Source organism: Syngnathus scovelli, chromosome 4 (genome assembly GCF_024217435.2).
Source record: "Syngnathus scovelli strain Florida chromosome 4, RoL_Ssco_1.2, whole genome shotgun sequence".
NCBI classification, from domain to species: domain Eukaryota; kingdom Metazoa; phylum Chordata; class Actinopteri; order Syngnathiformes; family Syngnathidae; genus Syngnathus; species Syngnathus scovelli.
The window spans coordinates 22,583,433-22,597,820 of record NC_090850.1 but is presented as its reverse complement, the minus strand read 5'-3'; the positions used below and the strand labels follow the sequence as shown (position 1 = coordinate 22,597,820).

The 14,388-nt window shown below is 42.0% G+C and overlaps 3 protein-coding genes across 3 annotated transcripts; 1 reads left to right on the top strand and 2 right to left on the bottom strand.

Annotated features, from left to right (window-relative positions):
- Positions 1–166: 166 nt before the first annotated feature.
- Positions 167–3,251, top strand: grtp1a (growth hormone regulated TBC protein 1a). Its single transcript, XM_049717246.2, has 8 exons — positions 167–316; positions 1,137–1,288; positions 1,361–1,519; positions 1,601–1,725; positions 1,805–1,901; positions 1,982–2,154; positions 2,214–2,399; positions 2,473–3,251. Exons 1-8 carry the CDS (start codon positions 261–263, stop codon positions 2,566–2,568), a joined length of 1,044 nt encoding a protein of 347 aa, XP_049573203.1. The 5' UTR covers positions 167–260; the 3' UTR covers positions 2,569–3,251.
- A 307-nt stretch (positions 3,252–3,558) lies between these two features.
- lamp1a (lysosomal associated membrane protein 1a) lies at positions 3,559–7,132 on the bottom strand. The gene is made up of 9 exons (XM_049717244.2): positions 6,737–7,132; positions 5,713–5,819; positions 5,399–5,618; positions 5,157–5,318; positions 4,861–5,072; positions 4,649–4,774; positions 4,501–4,567; positions 4,264–4,431; positions 3,559–4,173 (listed from the first exon to the last, which is right to left on the bottom strand). The coding sequence occupies exons 1-9, from the start codon at positions 6,795–6,797 to the stop codon at positions 4,034–4,036; spliced, it is 1,263 nt and encodes a 420-aa protein (XP_049573201.1). The 5' UTR covers positions 6,798–7,132; the 3' UTR covers positions 3,559–4,033.
- A 1,319-nt stretch (positions 7,133–8,451) lies between these two features.
- Positions 8,452–14,266, bottom strand: cul4a (cullin 4A). The gene is made up of 20 exons (XM_049716968.2): positions 13,618–14,266; positions 13,009–13,124; positions 12,779–12,882; positions 12,457–12,526; positions 12,299–12,372; positions 12,067–12,229; positions 11,913–12,002; positions 11,750–11,832; positions 11,550–11,617; positions 11,300–11,418; positions 11,018–11,210; positions 10,738–10,842; positions 10,526–10,636; positions 10,322–10,407; positions 10,133–10,240; positions 9,898–10,011; positions 9,728–9,833; positions 9,476–9,648; positions 9,247–9,399; positions 8,452–9,173 (listed from the first exon to the last, which is right to left on the bottom strand). Exons 1-20 carry the CDS (start codon positions 13,751–13,753, stop codon positions 9,078–9,080), a joined length of 2,268 nt encoding a protein of 755 aa, XP_049572925.1. The 5' UTR covers positions 13,754–14,266; the 3' UTR covers positions 8,452–9,077.
- Positions 14,267–14,388: the final 122 nt, after the last annotated feature.

Genomic DNA, 14,388 nt, shown 5'->3' with positions numbered 1-14,388 from the left:
GACTGGACTGGGAATCTGCTAAACAAACTAAGCGATCGAATTTAGAAAAGGAACGAGTAATTAAGTAAACGCTGTTTTCTACTTGCGTGTAGCATGCGGAGATCCAGTTTGAGAACATCCGTGTTAAGGAAAAAAGTAAACAAAGAAAGCAATTACTAGATAAATAAACTACCCGAAACTCAACTTGAAGGGCGTGATCCAACGCGGTCTGGAAAGATCTCGGAGAGAAACGGACCAAAAGAAAGGAGAAACTAGAAGACATGGAGAAGAATAAGGCGAGCTCCTACGGCGAAACAGCCAAAGACAGAGTGAACAGGTAACGAATGACGTCAAAATTCGGGATGTTAAAATGGACAAAAAGGGCTTCCGTATATAAACTGTTGCCTGTCGTAATTGCTATAAAATCGTAATTTCTAACTTTATTTAGTATATGTATTTTCCCCAAACAATTTAATAGTCACATTTGGCATTTACATAAGAAAATATAAAAATGATTTTTATCATTTTATCATTCATATTTATACAAAAAAAATGTATTCAATACACGCTGATAATTGCTTTTTGTTTTAAAGATTGTCTGATTGCAAATAATATAGTGTTGAACTTTTTTACTCAACAGGAAATAATTTCCCAACCCAACATTTGCCACTGTTTAGCGTTACCTGCTTCACTGAAGTATTTTTGTTTGTTTTGGCAATGAAAATGTCCTTAGCCATAACAACCTTGACTTTGTTAGGACCTTGCTCACTCGTGACATTTTAAATATTATTTTGTCTTTAACATCTAGTTGGGTGATTTATAACCTGCTCAAAACACATACACTGTATACAAATACAATTCTTCCTTCCTTAGGATAAGTACGTATTTAGTCTGGTGGAGGGCTTAAGATAAGATAAGATAAGAAAGATTATCATGTTATGCAACCATCTTAAAGGTACCGCGTCACGCCATCCACCGTCACTATAACAAAGTATATTCAGGTAACGAGACAGACAAAGCATTGTGCCAATCAAATTTGATCTGGTCAATAATTCATAATGCACTTTTACTTAATGTTTTGTGTTGCGTTGAGTTTGTAAACAAGTGTCGATAATCAGTAATCGGTAAAAATCCTCAATTTGCCAAATATCATCCAGGGTGGATCCATACGGCTTTGAGCGTCCAGAAGACTTTGACTATGAGTCCTATGAAGAGCTGATGTCCGAGTATCTTGTTGTGCTCACTCAAAGGTCCATCAAGTGGTCCAAACTACTGAAGAGCAAACGCAAGGTGCAGAGGAACGTGAAATGTGAGTGTCAATCGTGCAAGTGACACAAGCTTGCATCGCGTATGGTAACCCGCCATTTTCCTTCTGTTCCAGTGAAGCGTTACATACGCAAGGGCATACCCAATGAGCACCGGGCTCTGATTTGGATGGCGGCGAGCGGAGCTCAAGAGCAGTTGGAGAAAAACCCAGGCTACTACCAGGCCCTGCTCAAAGCACAACATGACCCTAAACTGGTGGAGACCATCTGCACAGGTTAGCTTGTGGTGGTTTTGGTTAACACTTGGAGGACCTACCCCTACTGACTTCTCTTAAATCGTTTTTTTGTTTGTTTAGACTTGAACAGAACATTTCCTGACAACGTGCAGTTCCGAAAGACATCCAACCCGTGTCTGCAGAAATCTTTGTCCAATGTGCTGCGGGCTTACGGCCACCACAATGCTGCTGTGGGTTATTGTCAGGTAAATGGTAAACATCATGTCCGCTAGTCACTTCTCTAAATGAAAAATTGTATGTCAAAATCATTTTATTTGCTCTCAGGGTATGAATTTTATAGCTGGGTATCTGCTCATTATAACAAATGATGAAGAGAAGTCTTTCTGGCTGATGGATGCGCTCCTTGGTAGGATCTTACCAGGTGTGTGGTCAACGCTATCTCCAGTATGTTGCTACTTTCTTCATCGGAATGTCTTTGTTTACGTACCTGTCTGATGACAGACTACTACAGTCCAGCTATGCTCGGCTTGAAGATAGACCAGGAGGTGCTGGGGGAGTTGGTCCGAGTCAAGTCCCCCGGAGTCTGGAAGGCCATGATGGATCACAACGTGATGTGGACTCTTGTGGTGTCCCGATGGTTCATCTGCCTCTTCATAGACGTTCTTCCTGTGGAGGTGAGGGTTAGACTTCTCTCAAATGATTAGAAACGATTCAGCATTTGCTTCTATTGCAGACAGTTCTACGGATTTGGGATTGCCTGTTCTACGAGGGCTCCAAAATTATTTTCCGTGTGGCGCTGACGCTGATTCACCACTCCAGAGTTCAAATTGAAGAAGCTCAGTCCTTGCCAGATATATGTCAAATCTTCAAGGAGATCACGCGAGGAGCGTTTGTGGAGGAATGCCACCCGTTCATGCAGGTAAGACAAGATAGAACAAAAAGACCGGCAGTGATTTCCTCCTTCATCCTGTTTTTTTTTTTTGCTATCCTAGAAAATCTTTACTGAACCTGGAAGTCTACCCATTGCAACGTTGACCAAACTCAGAGCAGCGTGTCGAACGCAAATTATGGCTGAGGAGGCAAAATGAATTTTGTTTGCTCATGCACTTTTGAAAATTTCACAGAAGGACCAAACGACTTGTTTCACCTTCACCTCCATGTATTGATTTCGTCTTCATCATTTCACCGTTACGTAAATGAAAAAGTATGTGATATTTATTGCTATGTGAAAATAACTTTTTAGTTTACACATTATTGTGATTTGTTTCTTCTTTTTGAGAATGTTACTCTGGAACCAGTTAACACATGTCAAAATCCAGGTTTCATTTGTTTTTGTTTTGTACACTTTGAGCACGGTCAAGAGACGCAATCAATGTATTTTTAGAAAATGTCAGCTTGTTGTGGTTTTGGTTGTCAAAACCATAAAAACAAAAATGAATGATATATCACATCCTAGCCTCTGCCAGCCCTGAAATGTTGAAACTGATAATCACCAGCTAAAGTGCCGTTACTATCATGTCTGCCTGTTTTTTTTTTTCTTTCATAAGTCACCAAGATACGCAAACAACTTTTAAATTGTTCATAGGTCATTTTACAGTCAATTGAAATCTGTAAGGGTTCATTTGACTTACATTTCCCTTGAGGTCCACAAAGTTGGAAGTCCGGTGCTCTGAATCTTTCCAAGTCCAATGGCTGGGCGATGACTTTTCTTTTTTTTTTTCCACATCCATTCCTGTGTAAACACTGTCGAAATAAACAATGATAAACTGCATTGTGAACATTTTCACCTCCAGCTAAGCCACGTTTCCAAATGACCCTACATTGTTTACAAACTCCAAAGGGGTCTATTCAAAAGGAATCACCACCCAAATGTTTATTCTGTTTTAGTAGTATGCACAATGCAAAAAAAAAAAAGACTTAAAAGCATTTTCTATAAAAATAAAGATCAAATCACTCACTAGTTTCTTTGAACACTTTTTTCGGAGTTGTTGAGGATATCAGCAAGACAAGGCAGCCTTAAATTGTTGGACCACACACACACACAATTAAAAAAAAAAAAAGAGGCAGTCACGCTTCACTGCAAAAGCCTTGTGGAAGGAGAAACATCTGAGTATTTATTAACAAGGGAGACTCAACTCTGGAATATTTGAATATAGTAATGTACACGTTCTTAGCTGTCCAATTTTCTTACAAAAAGGAACCATCGGTTAAAAGTACATTTTTAACATTCAGTTTGTGATACTCATCTGTCTTAACTAGCGGGAGAAGACACAGTTTATAAATAATTTACCCATCTGAAAACAAGCACACATTACACAAAAAGAATAATTTCCAAAAAGATAAGTAACACCTCCACAAGGTCAACATGCTGCCTTCTATGCTGGACTCAAACTTAACACTTAATTGCATTTGGCATTTGTTTATCAACCCAGAAAAAAATGTATTCTCCAAATATTACAAAACAACATGCAGACACGGCAACATTGTATCCACTGACTAACGCTTGTGCCTGTAGCTCTGCTGTTTCACTGTCACGATCCGCTCAGGTTCTGTTCAGATTGTCTGATACCCAGCGTGGCTCCTCTTGCGGCCGATTAGGTACGCAATGAGAACGATCAGCACCAGTCCGGCAAGGGCCGCTCCGACGATGATGGGGATGAGCATATCGTCTTGATCGATCTGACACTCCTCCGCTGCAGGTGCAAAGATGGATGATAAATTACTTCAAGCATCATCACTGACATTTTATTAAAAAACACTAAGGTCCAAAGAATACACTGTACCTGTGGCAAACTGGTTGTTGGTGAGGTTAAAGGCTTGAACCTGCAGCCGAAATGTGTTGAGAGAGAAGCTTGGCACCACAGCCAGAGTTTGCTCCGCATTACACATGTAAGAACGTCCCTGGGTGGTACGCAGGTAGTTCAGGCTGGTGTTCCCGGCTGAAAAGGGAGCTAAACAGAGACACGATTGAGTCTCTTGAAATCGAATCACATAAATTGATGCAAGAGTGGCTTTAATACCTGTCATATCAGACCGGTTGGCAATCATATTTATCCCGCTAAGGTAGTATTTGCTGGCCGTGGAATTCTGCAAAGACGGTTTGGATTAGCAACCGTGTCCGCGCACAAATTGTAAGTAGCTGGACAGCAGCGTCAAGTGTACAGTTACCAGTGTAAAGGTGAGGTTGAGTGTGGTACTCCTGCCCTGACTCAGAACTAAGATAGCGCTGTTGTCTTCACATGATCCAGAAGAAATTGTCAGATTAGGAGCGAGATTAAAAAATTCCTGAACAGTCTGGGAAAAATAAAAGCGCAAGACAAATGTGATGTTAATAATTGTAGAAAGATGGAACACTACGACGAGTTCCTGGCTTCCACTACCTGATTCTGAGCTTGAGAGACATAGGAGAAATTGAGCTGTAGTCCCATTTGGGCCAGGAGACAAACTGTGCCGGTGCTGTTGCGAATGGAGTAATTCCCCCGTTCGGGAGGTCCGGGTGGTGTGGGTGCTGGTGCCGGTGTGATTGGAGGACGGCTGGTGGTGCTCGGAATGCTTGTGGTGGTAAGCGCCTGATCTGCAGCGCATATCGTTTCTGGACGCACACAAAGCAAGGATATTTGAGTGACCTGGCAGGCACAAATGTAAGATTGAGCAGAACTTTTATAAAATGTCCTACCATCTGAACTCAGATCATTTTGTGGCATGTAAGCTTCAAGTCTCATATCAGAGAAGGTGACCGTTTGCCCCCCAACTCCAACCGAGGTGGCGCTCGCACAATGGTAGGTGGTGTTGATTGCTGCCCAGATGCCGGCCGAAGCTGACAGAACGGTTACCACAGCTGAAAAAAAAGAAAACGAAAGGATAACTGGACCGCATCTCTCAATTTAACTGGAAAAGAACCACAAGCTCTCTTCTCACCAGAGCTGTTGGCATCGGGGAAGATGGAGGAATCACTAAGGTTGTACTGCAGCATCAAGGAAGCCACATTGTAAAGACTTCCATTGGTTGAGAAGTTCAGCCCCAGTGCATGTCCAGATCCAAACGCTGCCACCAGCCACGGGCTGCTGCTAACTGAGCCGCATCTGCTGCTTGCCGCGTCCACTGTGGTCGTGTTGGGCAGCGGCACCTGGACGGTTCTCTGAGGAGAGACGAGTTTTTGATTCGTAATCGGAATAGATGTGAAGGTGGAAGCTCAGAAGAATCCATTTATTTGTATCTTTGGCTTGACGTACCAAGGTGCTGGAAGTGTTGTACGTGATGGACAACAACGCGGAGAGCTCAGCCTTGATGCACGTCGAGTTCCTCTCGCTCACTTCAAGAGTAACAGCCTGGAGCGAGCCTAAAAGATTCAAATAAAATATTCTAATATAACTTTTGGGCCAGAAAAGCATTTAATGACTCATTATCAAAAAGAATAGCTGATGACTGGCTTTTAGTTTCCCAACAATGTGATTGTGGTCCTGATGTAATTACACAGAAAGTGGCAGTATTATTTGTCCTTTATTATACACAAAATAATTCTGTATTCTCCCCAACCCCCATCACACCAGCATTTGAATACTGCATGCTGAAACCTGAACCTGTTGCCACCTCTGTTCACCCTGTAAACACACCGCACAGTTTACGCAACCCCGCAATCAGATCATTGCAGGGAAGCAATAACAAAAAAGACACATTTATTATTCTGATTTGTTTTAGAGATGCAGACGGTGTATCCGTGTCACTGGAACAAACAATATTATATTCATAGGCAAGAACGACAGAATTAGATTGACTTGCATTCATGCTATTGGTCAGCAACTGGGAGTATTTTCACTGTTGTTAAACTCGATATGAAAATCAGTAGCTCAAAGCAGCACACAGAAGTCACATGAAGCTCTCAGATGACAATAAAGCTGCTGCTGCACATTAACAAAACTCCAATGATGAATTACAAAACAACAACACAATACAAGTCCAGAGACTTCTAGTGTATTGTGACCCACTTTGACAGCTTTTGTTTCAAAACAGACGGTGGTTAAGCCAAATGTCAACTCCCTTGCCATTTAGAAAGGGGAATTAATTATTTGTATGATAAATAACCAAATCTAGATGAAAAACTATTATGTGTAAGTGACTGTCACATGCTGACCGACGTACATTTTGTGACAGACAAATTGTGTTTGCTAATATAAACTGCGAATATTTTCATGTTGCATGCTAGCTGACGCCACTTGTCTTCCGGCCAGCTGTTCACGAGGTCTGCAAAACACTCACCAAACACAGCAAACAAGACGCTGAGGAGCAACATCGAACCGCAAGTCACGGAGCGTTTCATGCTTTTCACCGTGACAGTGCAAATCCTACTAATGTAAGTTAAAAAAAAAAAAAAAAATGGAGAGATGTAGCGATTAGATGCTGCTCGGCCGCCGCTGTTCAGTCGCAGGTGGGACGCCCGCACACAAAAGTGCACTTCAGTTGCCGAACTGTCAAATTAAACAACGATGGATGGGACGACGCCTAGCCTAGTTCTTTTTTAAATTAAAGATACATGTGATAGTTATTCTGCGCCGTGCCGTTGAGAACGGCGCTCTCTGTGAACGTTAACCGGCGACTACTTTGGCTTGAAGCGAAAGCTATGAAACGTCACGTGAACTGGTAGCGTCGGCAGCCAGCTTGTCACGTGAGCGCGGCCCCGAGCGCCGTTCACGCGATACTTGCCTCCCCACACACACACGCGCGCGCACAGAGTACAGTGATCCCTCGCTACTTCGCGTTTCATTTATCGCGGCTTCACTACATCGCGGATTTTTTTTTTCCAAATTAAAAAAAAAAACATTTAAAAGTCAAAATAAAACTTCTAAATTGAGGAAACGTGTGTCTAACCTTTAGGACAATGTAGTATTGCTCCAAATGTTCGTTTTCATTCCTTTAGAAGTTCGTTTTCGTGTGTTAGCACAATCGCGAATTAGTATCTTTCCGCTAACTCGTTAGCCTGCCTCTTGTTGGTGACCGTACTTCACGGATTTCACTTATCGTGGGTGGTTTTTGGAACCAATTATCTGCAATAAACAAGGGATTACTGTATATAATTGTTGTTTATATCTAAGGGTAATATGTGGAGTTCATACATTTGCATGAGCTCACACTTATACGATATGATAAAAATGAGTTTGACACCCTTGAACTAAAATATGGACATTGCTGATATTTTATTATTAGGCCGACAAGATATAGAGTATAAACCAAACTTTAACAAAAAACAGAGTAGGCCATGTCCTGGGGAAAAAAAAACATCCGGCCTTTTCCTGTTCTTTTATAATCAGTAGAAAAAAAGTTGGTTGCACAAAACACGGCCGTTTCTTCCACAAATTGTAAACTCATCTATAGTGGGGCATCAATGTTGTCTTCTGGTGGTGGTTTCAATTTCTTGGCATGCTTCTTTGAAGAATTTACACATCAACACTGCGTGAGTTTCTGGAATAGCTTTCTTGACAACACCCCATACATAACTCCAGTGAGTGCATTAATATAACACAAATATTGTACAATTAATTGAGCTCTGTAAAAGGAGAAATGAATAAAGTGAATAAAAGTTTCATTCACATTGTTGTACTCATTGTATGACTATATTCATGAGGTTTGCATATGGCAGTCCAGTCTCACTCATACACACAACACAGCTCCAAAGTGCATGTCGTGTGGTCAGTCAGCTGACAGGCATCAATTCACGAGGGAGTGTAAAGCCCCAGCAGAAAGGCAGACTGCTTTTAATATTGCTCTTCAACACTTGGCATAATCCTGCAACATTCTCCTCACACATCTTAAACAGCAGACAAGCCAATTTAGAAACTGAAATCACATTGCTCTGCCGACCATTTTTCAGTTTCACAATGTGCGCACATTATGAAACTGAAAAATGGTCGGCTTTATATGTAGAAAAAAAACTGTAGCGGAATCCTCCCGGAAAATAACAGCACGTGGGTGCCAAGTTATTCATTAAATGTGCTTTTATTTACTTTTGTCATTGGAACATTGAAAACAACCTAGTAATAATTTCAAATGGGGGGGAAAAAAACCAGCACGTGACACTAGAGCAATTTGAATAAACGAATAAGATACCCTCAAAAATAGTCCAAAGTAGTTCACCTGCATTGTCATCAGCCACAAACCTTTCTCCACATAACAATCAAATTTTACAAACTTTATAAGGAGGGCGGGGGTCTTGGGGAAGAACTTAAACAAGTAAAATAAAACACCGACCCCTCCCCCCAAAAAAAAAAAAAAAAAAATCACGCTGAAATGATTTCAGAGCAAAGCAATAGAGGAAAAAACAAACGAACCATCCCCTCCCACAGCAGTAAAACAAAGCAAAGTGAAAAGAAAGTGCTTGTCTTTTTTTTTTTTTTGGACACCTCCAGCCTCCTCTCAGACTTAACTCCAGAGCCATCGCATGTGGGACAAAACCCAGGCAAGTCTGGACTCAGGATCAATAAATCATCTGGATGCTGCGCCCAATATCGTGGCACCAAGAAGAAACTTGGTGGCGGAAGGATCGTGGGGCTAGCCGTACATACACTTAACGAATGCATGGCTTTGTAGTGCTGCCCCCCTCCCCTCAGGCGACATAGTGGTACTGGTTCGGATTCTCCTTGTCCCGCTCCATGTAGTCTCTGTCTATGAGGGACTCGATACGCTTTTTCAAGTCGCCAGGCTGTGGGGAGAAAAGCGAGTCAGTCGTGAGCGTGCATGGACGTGTACCGAAGGAGGCGATTTTAATCAGTCACCTTGACGGGGAACTTCAACTGGTTGTAGAGCTCCGACACGAGTAGGTTGTGACTCAGGGTCTTTCTCATCTTCATGATACGTACCACAGCGGCATCAATTTGATACTGCCGGTCTTGAAACACCCGCTCTGTGGTGCTGACCTGCTCCTCTACCTATAAGAGAAATGTCATTTCATAGCAAAGCAAGATTTGATTTGCGGAAGGACCGCGACATGGAACGTCTCCTTACGGTTTCTTTCATTTGGATCTGGTTGATCTTGATGCGGAAAAGTTTGTGTCTGAAATCGTTATTGAAACTGAAACGGTCACCGTCCTCCACTTCTTTCCCCCGTGGAATCTTATTGAGGACGCGGGCTTTTCCACAGGCCAGGGACTGCAACGTACGTTTGAGCTCGCCCTCTTCTGTGAGAGTAGGCAAACGAGAAGGTATCCCTCAGGGTGTGTCTACTCAATCACCTCCTAAATAATGAAGACCACTAACCTATACCCGTGGCAGTACCGATCTCCTCCATGCTGAATTCTTCTCCCTCGTTGAACATCAGCAGCACTAACGTCTGGAACAGGGAGACCTGCAGCTCCTTCCTTCCCTGGGGGATTCCGAAGAAAGTTTTCAGGGCAGTTCTTCGGAGCTACAATGACAAATGAACTTACTTCTTTAAACTCTGCCTTCAGCACAGCGTGGCCGAGTGTGGGCTGCCACTGCAGTTTTCTCCCGCTGTGCTTTCCCAAGTAGAACAGCTTGAACACTTCCTGGAGTTTTACCATCTATATTAAAAAAAAAAAAGAAACAGTACTGGAAAGGTCAGATATGATGTGAAGTGTAAGCAATATGTTTTTTGTCAAAGATTGAAAAACAACTTGAATATCTCCTCGATCAGATACTTACTTCTGAGGGCAAGTGGACTTCCATGGGCAAGTACGAAGGCCAGTACCCCATGGTCAGGATGTTGACGGTTAGTTCAATATTGCTTGGCTCGCTCTGGTTTTGCGTGTACTGAGAGGAAAGAGCACAAATCGATATGACCTTGTGGCATCGGCGGGTTACATTTTTAAAAGAGCACCATGTGGACAGCACCTGCTTGAACTGGATCATAATGTCTTTGGAGAGTTCCATGTCCTTAAACATCCCTTCTAGCTTACTGGTAAATGCTGCTCCACATTCTGTAGGAAGTCAACAGCACAAACATGAGTACTGCAACATGTTTTATGGTATAAAAAGAGCATTGTCATTGAAGGATGTACAAAATGTATAATTTGAAATAATGACATCTTGGCTTACCATGTTTCAGCTTGGACAGCATTGACTTTTCAGCATCGACAGAAGCACTCTTGCCAACCAGCAGACGCTTGGCCAAGTCTTTCTTGTAAAAGGCTTCAAAGACATCTTTTCCTAGATGAGAAAACAAGACAACACGGTGAATGTTGTGATGCGCGTTGCCACAGTAGCATCACAACTCATTTTCAACGTGCCACTAAAAATGTGTAACTCACCGTGAATGAAGCGGAATATGATCATGATCTTGTCGAGAATTCTCTCCAGCTCTTCCTCTGTTGCCTCTTTGTTACCGGCTCTTAGCTTCGAATCCACGTATTTAGCTGGAATGGAAGTTTTTGGTTAATAAATGCTGAAGTTCGATTAAAAAAAAAACCAAAAAAAAAACTAGAACTTCCAAATAAAATATCAAAACAGTGAGAGTACAACAATTAATTTTGAGGTTTTTTTTTTTGAAGGAATTGACTTTAAGTCAAACGCGTTCTTAAGCCAACATACCGATGAGTTCTGCGGGTTTGTTAGGCCTTTTGTTGATAAACGTCTCAAAGGCCTCCTTCATGGCATTGATGAAGCCTTCGCTCCGTGCAAAACAGCTCTGAGCCACATTGTCCATCTTGTCCTTGAAGTCCAGCAGCTCTTGTACCATGTCCTTATCTTTCTCCGGTGTACAAACAATCTCTTCGCCAAAGGTCTACGGAGAGGAAGGACATAGTAGAAGGTCAACGGGGCAGTGTGAGTGGGCTGTGCGTATGTGTGGGTGGCAAGAAGCCATGTGCACACCTTGATGTAATCCCTCCAAAACTGCAGCAAAGTGGACAGTCCGTCCTTCACCTTGCTGAACAGTTGGTAGAGGAGGGCCAGCTCCGTCACACGGTTCCCGTCCAAAAGAATGCTCAATCCTGTCACAATGTCAAGTAAATTGCCCTTTAATATTTTGATATTAAAATTGCTAATCGGAATAAACGGTGAATGGTGAAACCTTTTCAATATAACCCACATAAATAAATGAAATGTTTGAGGGCCAACGTACCCTTTTGCAGTATTGTGGACATGTGCTCTCCTAAAAGTTGTTTTTCAACGCAGTTAATGAGAGGCTTCCTAAAAAAAAAAAGAAAAAAAAAAGAAAATGGAACAAAACATGTACACAAAAGCTGATGACAAATATTTCTCACTGTCTGGATTGAAATGAATTTTTCAGTGGTACTTTGACAACGTAAATGCAAGTATTACTGGGTGCTCAGGTCGAGGTAGCTCATGACGCGATCGTTCTCCTCCTCCAACCGACGAGCCACATGGTGCAGGTACTCGGGCACCTGGTGGCACGGAAAACACACATTGATGCAAAATAGCGGCGCCGGCTTTCGTCCGTGCCGACATCACAGACGCCACTCACGTCTCTGTTTTGCATCAAACGCTGTCCCTCCGCAGCGTACAAGCGATTTGTTTCAGACAAAAATCGCTCTTCAAAAGCCACTTTATAGACCTACAAAGGCATCAGATGAGAATAAAAGGGCTGCTTTCAGTATGCGTGGCGCTCAGTTGTCTACCTGGAGGTCTGAAAGCATTCCCAGCAAGCTCCTCAACAAACTACGGTCAGCTGTCTCGCCGTTGCGCTCCAGTTCGATCTGCTCCAAAATGCCGTCGACGGTACGCTTCTGGACAACGCTGTCACTTACGATGTGTATACGGAACAATTCCAGCCCAGTATCCCTAAAAGGCACAAATAACCAAAGTTGTTATCATTCACCTCAACAGAGTGAGTGGCGGAGTCACATTTACCAGATGGAGGGGAGCAAGGAGCTTTGCAGCACATACGTGCGGTCCAGGAAGAGAAAGATGCTTCGAATCATTATCTAAAGAAAAAATCCGCATTACACATAGTATGTACACTCAAAAGTTAAAATGTATAAAAAAGCAAAGAGCTGATCAAACATTACAGTTTGTCGGCAGTGATCCAGCCAGCAGCGATTCATCCTCTTCAGGAAAGACAGGTTGTCCATAGACTCTGTGAACTCCATCTTAAGGAAAAAGGATCTTTGAATTGACCAAAAATTCAACAGCCAGTAAATATGGAGATACCTCATGGGCATAGGTTACATTATTTTGCTAATTTACCACCATGACTGAGATCTTCCAATGTTAAAAGCAAAAAGTCTCTGCAATAAGTCCGGATCCGAAAGACAGCGAATCCCTTTGTTGAGACTCACAACAATAACGTCGATGTTGCAGCAGGTAGAGCAAGCCGAAAAAAAAGGATATTCTCTGAACTGGTAGATTTGGGCCCGCACGTGATCCTCGCATACCTGCCGTAGCTGCTTGTACAATGTGGGCGAGACTTTATACGAACACAGGTTCTCCACAGCCTTCGACAAAACGGAAAAATAAAGAAAAATCAAATTATCAGTGGGCCTGATGGATATAAAGGATTTCATTTTATTCAAAACGGACTGAATTGGAACAGAGTAAGTTGCAATAAAATGACAGCAAACCTGATAGAGCTCTTCAAGGCTGTACTTGATGGATGTGCTGTTCTGGATGGCACTGACTGCATCTCGCAGTTTCAACCAAGTGTCCTCGGTGTAGTTCTCGGATAATTTGGGCCGATCTGGAATCAGAAAAAAATCATTTGCTTATCTGTAATCAGAATAAAATCATTTGTTTATTTAAATTATGCCGGTTTATTGCTCACTTCCGCTGAACGTTGACAGTTAGGTCAAACTCTACTGAATAAGTAATCGTGTGCTATAATATTTTGAGGAAAGTACAAATAATCAACTTGTAGAGAGAAGATCCCAGTAGTAGCGCTCCAATTCTTTACTCATAAACAATTGAGTTCTAATAAAATAAGGATGACACTCAACACGTGAACATGAGTTACAAAACTATCCAGCATTGCTCAAAATGGCTCGTACACAAACCTCAACATTAGCGTGATCTAAAGTTAAAACATTTGAAGCATTTAGTGAGAAACTACCCGATTTGTCATATGTGCATATAATTTACACCTGTTATAAAATCATATGTAGATGGGAAGTCGTCATTCTGTCTTTAAATGATAAATGGGGTCACTGTATCTAACATGATGTTGAGAACAATACCTTTGAAATTTTTTATTACTAATTTCTTGGAAGTGCCAGATTTTCCAGAAGACATGGAGGATGTCCTGGTCATCCCGTTGGTGTCCGTTAAAGCCGAGAAGTTGGCCCTCTTCTCCTGTCTGGTGTCTTCGGCCATGATCAGATTAGCTCTAAAGCTTAACGTTTGCTCCTTCCAAGTGTTTTTGCCAAGTTTCTCCTTTGAATGCCCAGCCGTCTAGTTACCATATAAAGCGTATTCCTTGACCCACGTATCTTTGGTGATAAGAAAATATGCCACGGTCTTCATACAGAACATCTGCGAGAAAACCCTGAGTAATGTTAGGTCACTCAAGCAAATAAAACAATAAAGAGCAGCTAGCTAGCTAACAGTGTGCTTCTGTAACTGTAGCATACTTGAGGTAGTAGCCGCAACGCATTAGCATCAGTGCTAATCCACAAAACGTTTGACGAGTTGGTTAAAATTTAACATCTTGAGCTAGCAAAACTAAATCGAAGCCGCGTAATGATTAGGGTTTGTGTCATCAGTCCGTGTTATTCATGCTGACAAGGGTGGGACGATTTCTTTCTTTTTGTTTTTGTTTTTTTGCCCAAACGGCTAGCTTGCACAACAAAATGGCTTTTCGGTTCATTTGGACAGGTGCATCTTGGGTGAAAAGGAAGCGAATTGCGTTCAAGTGCACTTTGGAAATAAGTGTTCTCTAGACATGACACATAAACTTTATGAATATATTTAGATGATACCTTAAAGAATAACATGAAAAGTGTACGTAA

What these genes read in the sequence shown, in the direction of transcription:
- grtp1a (XM_049717246.2), top strand. Translation starts at nt 261, where the DNA reads ATGGAGAAGAATAAGGCGAGCTCCTACGGCGAAACAGCCAAAGACAGA. An exon ending in GCCAAAGACAGAGTGAACAG is followed by an intron (nt 317 to 1,136) that starts GTAACGAATGAC and finishes AATATCATCCAG; the next exon opens with GGTGGATCCATACGGCTTTG. An exon ending in CCTTGGTAGGATCTTACCAG is followed by an intron (nt 1,902 to 1,981) that starts GTGTGTGGTCAA and finishes GTCTGATGACAG; the next exon opens with ACTACTACAGTCCAGCTATG.
- lamp1a (XM_049717244.2), bottom strand. Translation starts at nt 6,797, where the DNA reads ATGAAACGCTCCGTGACTTGCGGTTCGATGTTGCTCCTCAGCGTCTTG. An exon ending in TCAACCTCACCTTTACACTG is followed by an intron (nt 4,568 to 4,648) that starts GTAACTGTACAC and finishes CCGTCTTTGCAG; the next exon opens with AATTCCACGGCCAGCAAATA. An exon ending in CAACCGGTCTGATATGACAG is followed by an intron (nt 4,432 to 4,500) that starts GTATTAAAGCCA and finishes GTCTCTGTTTAG; the next exon opens with CTCCCTTTTCAGCCGGGAAC.
- cul4a (XM_049716968.2), bottom strand. Translation starts at nt 13,753, where the DNA reads ATGGCCGAAGACACCAGACAGGAGAAGAGGGCCAACTTCTCGGCTTTA. An exon ending in GTCCACAATACTGCAAAAGG is followed by an intron (nt 11,419 to 11,549) that starts GTACGTTGGCCC and finishes ACATTGTGACAG; the next exon opens with GATTGAGCATTCTTTTGGAC. An exon ending in AGATCCAAATGAAAGAAACC is followed by an intron (nt 9,400 to 9,475) that starts GTAAGGAGACGT and finishes TTTCTCTTATAG; the next exon opens with GTAGAGGAGCAGGTCAGCAC.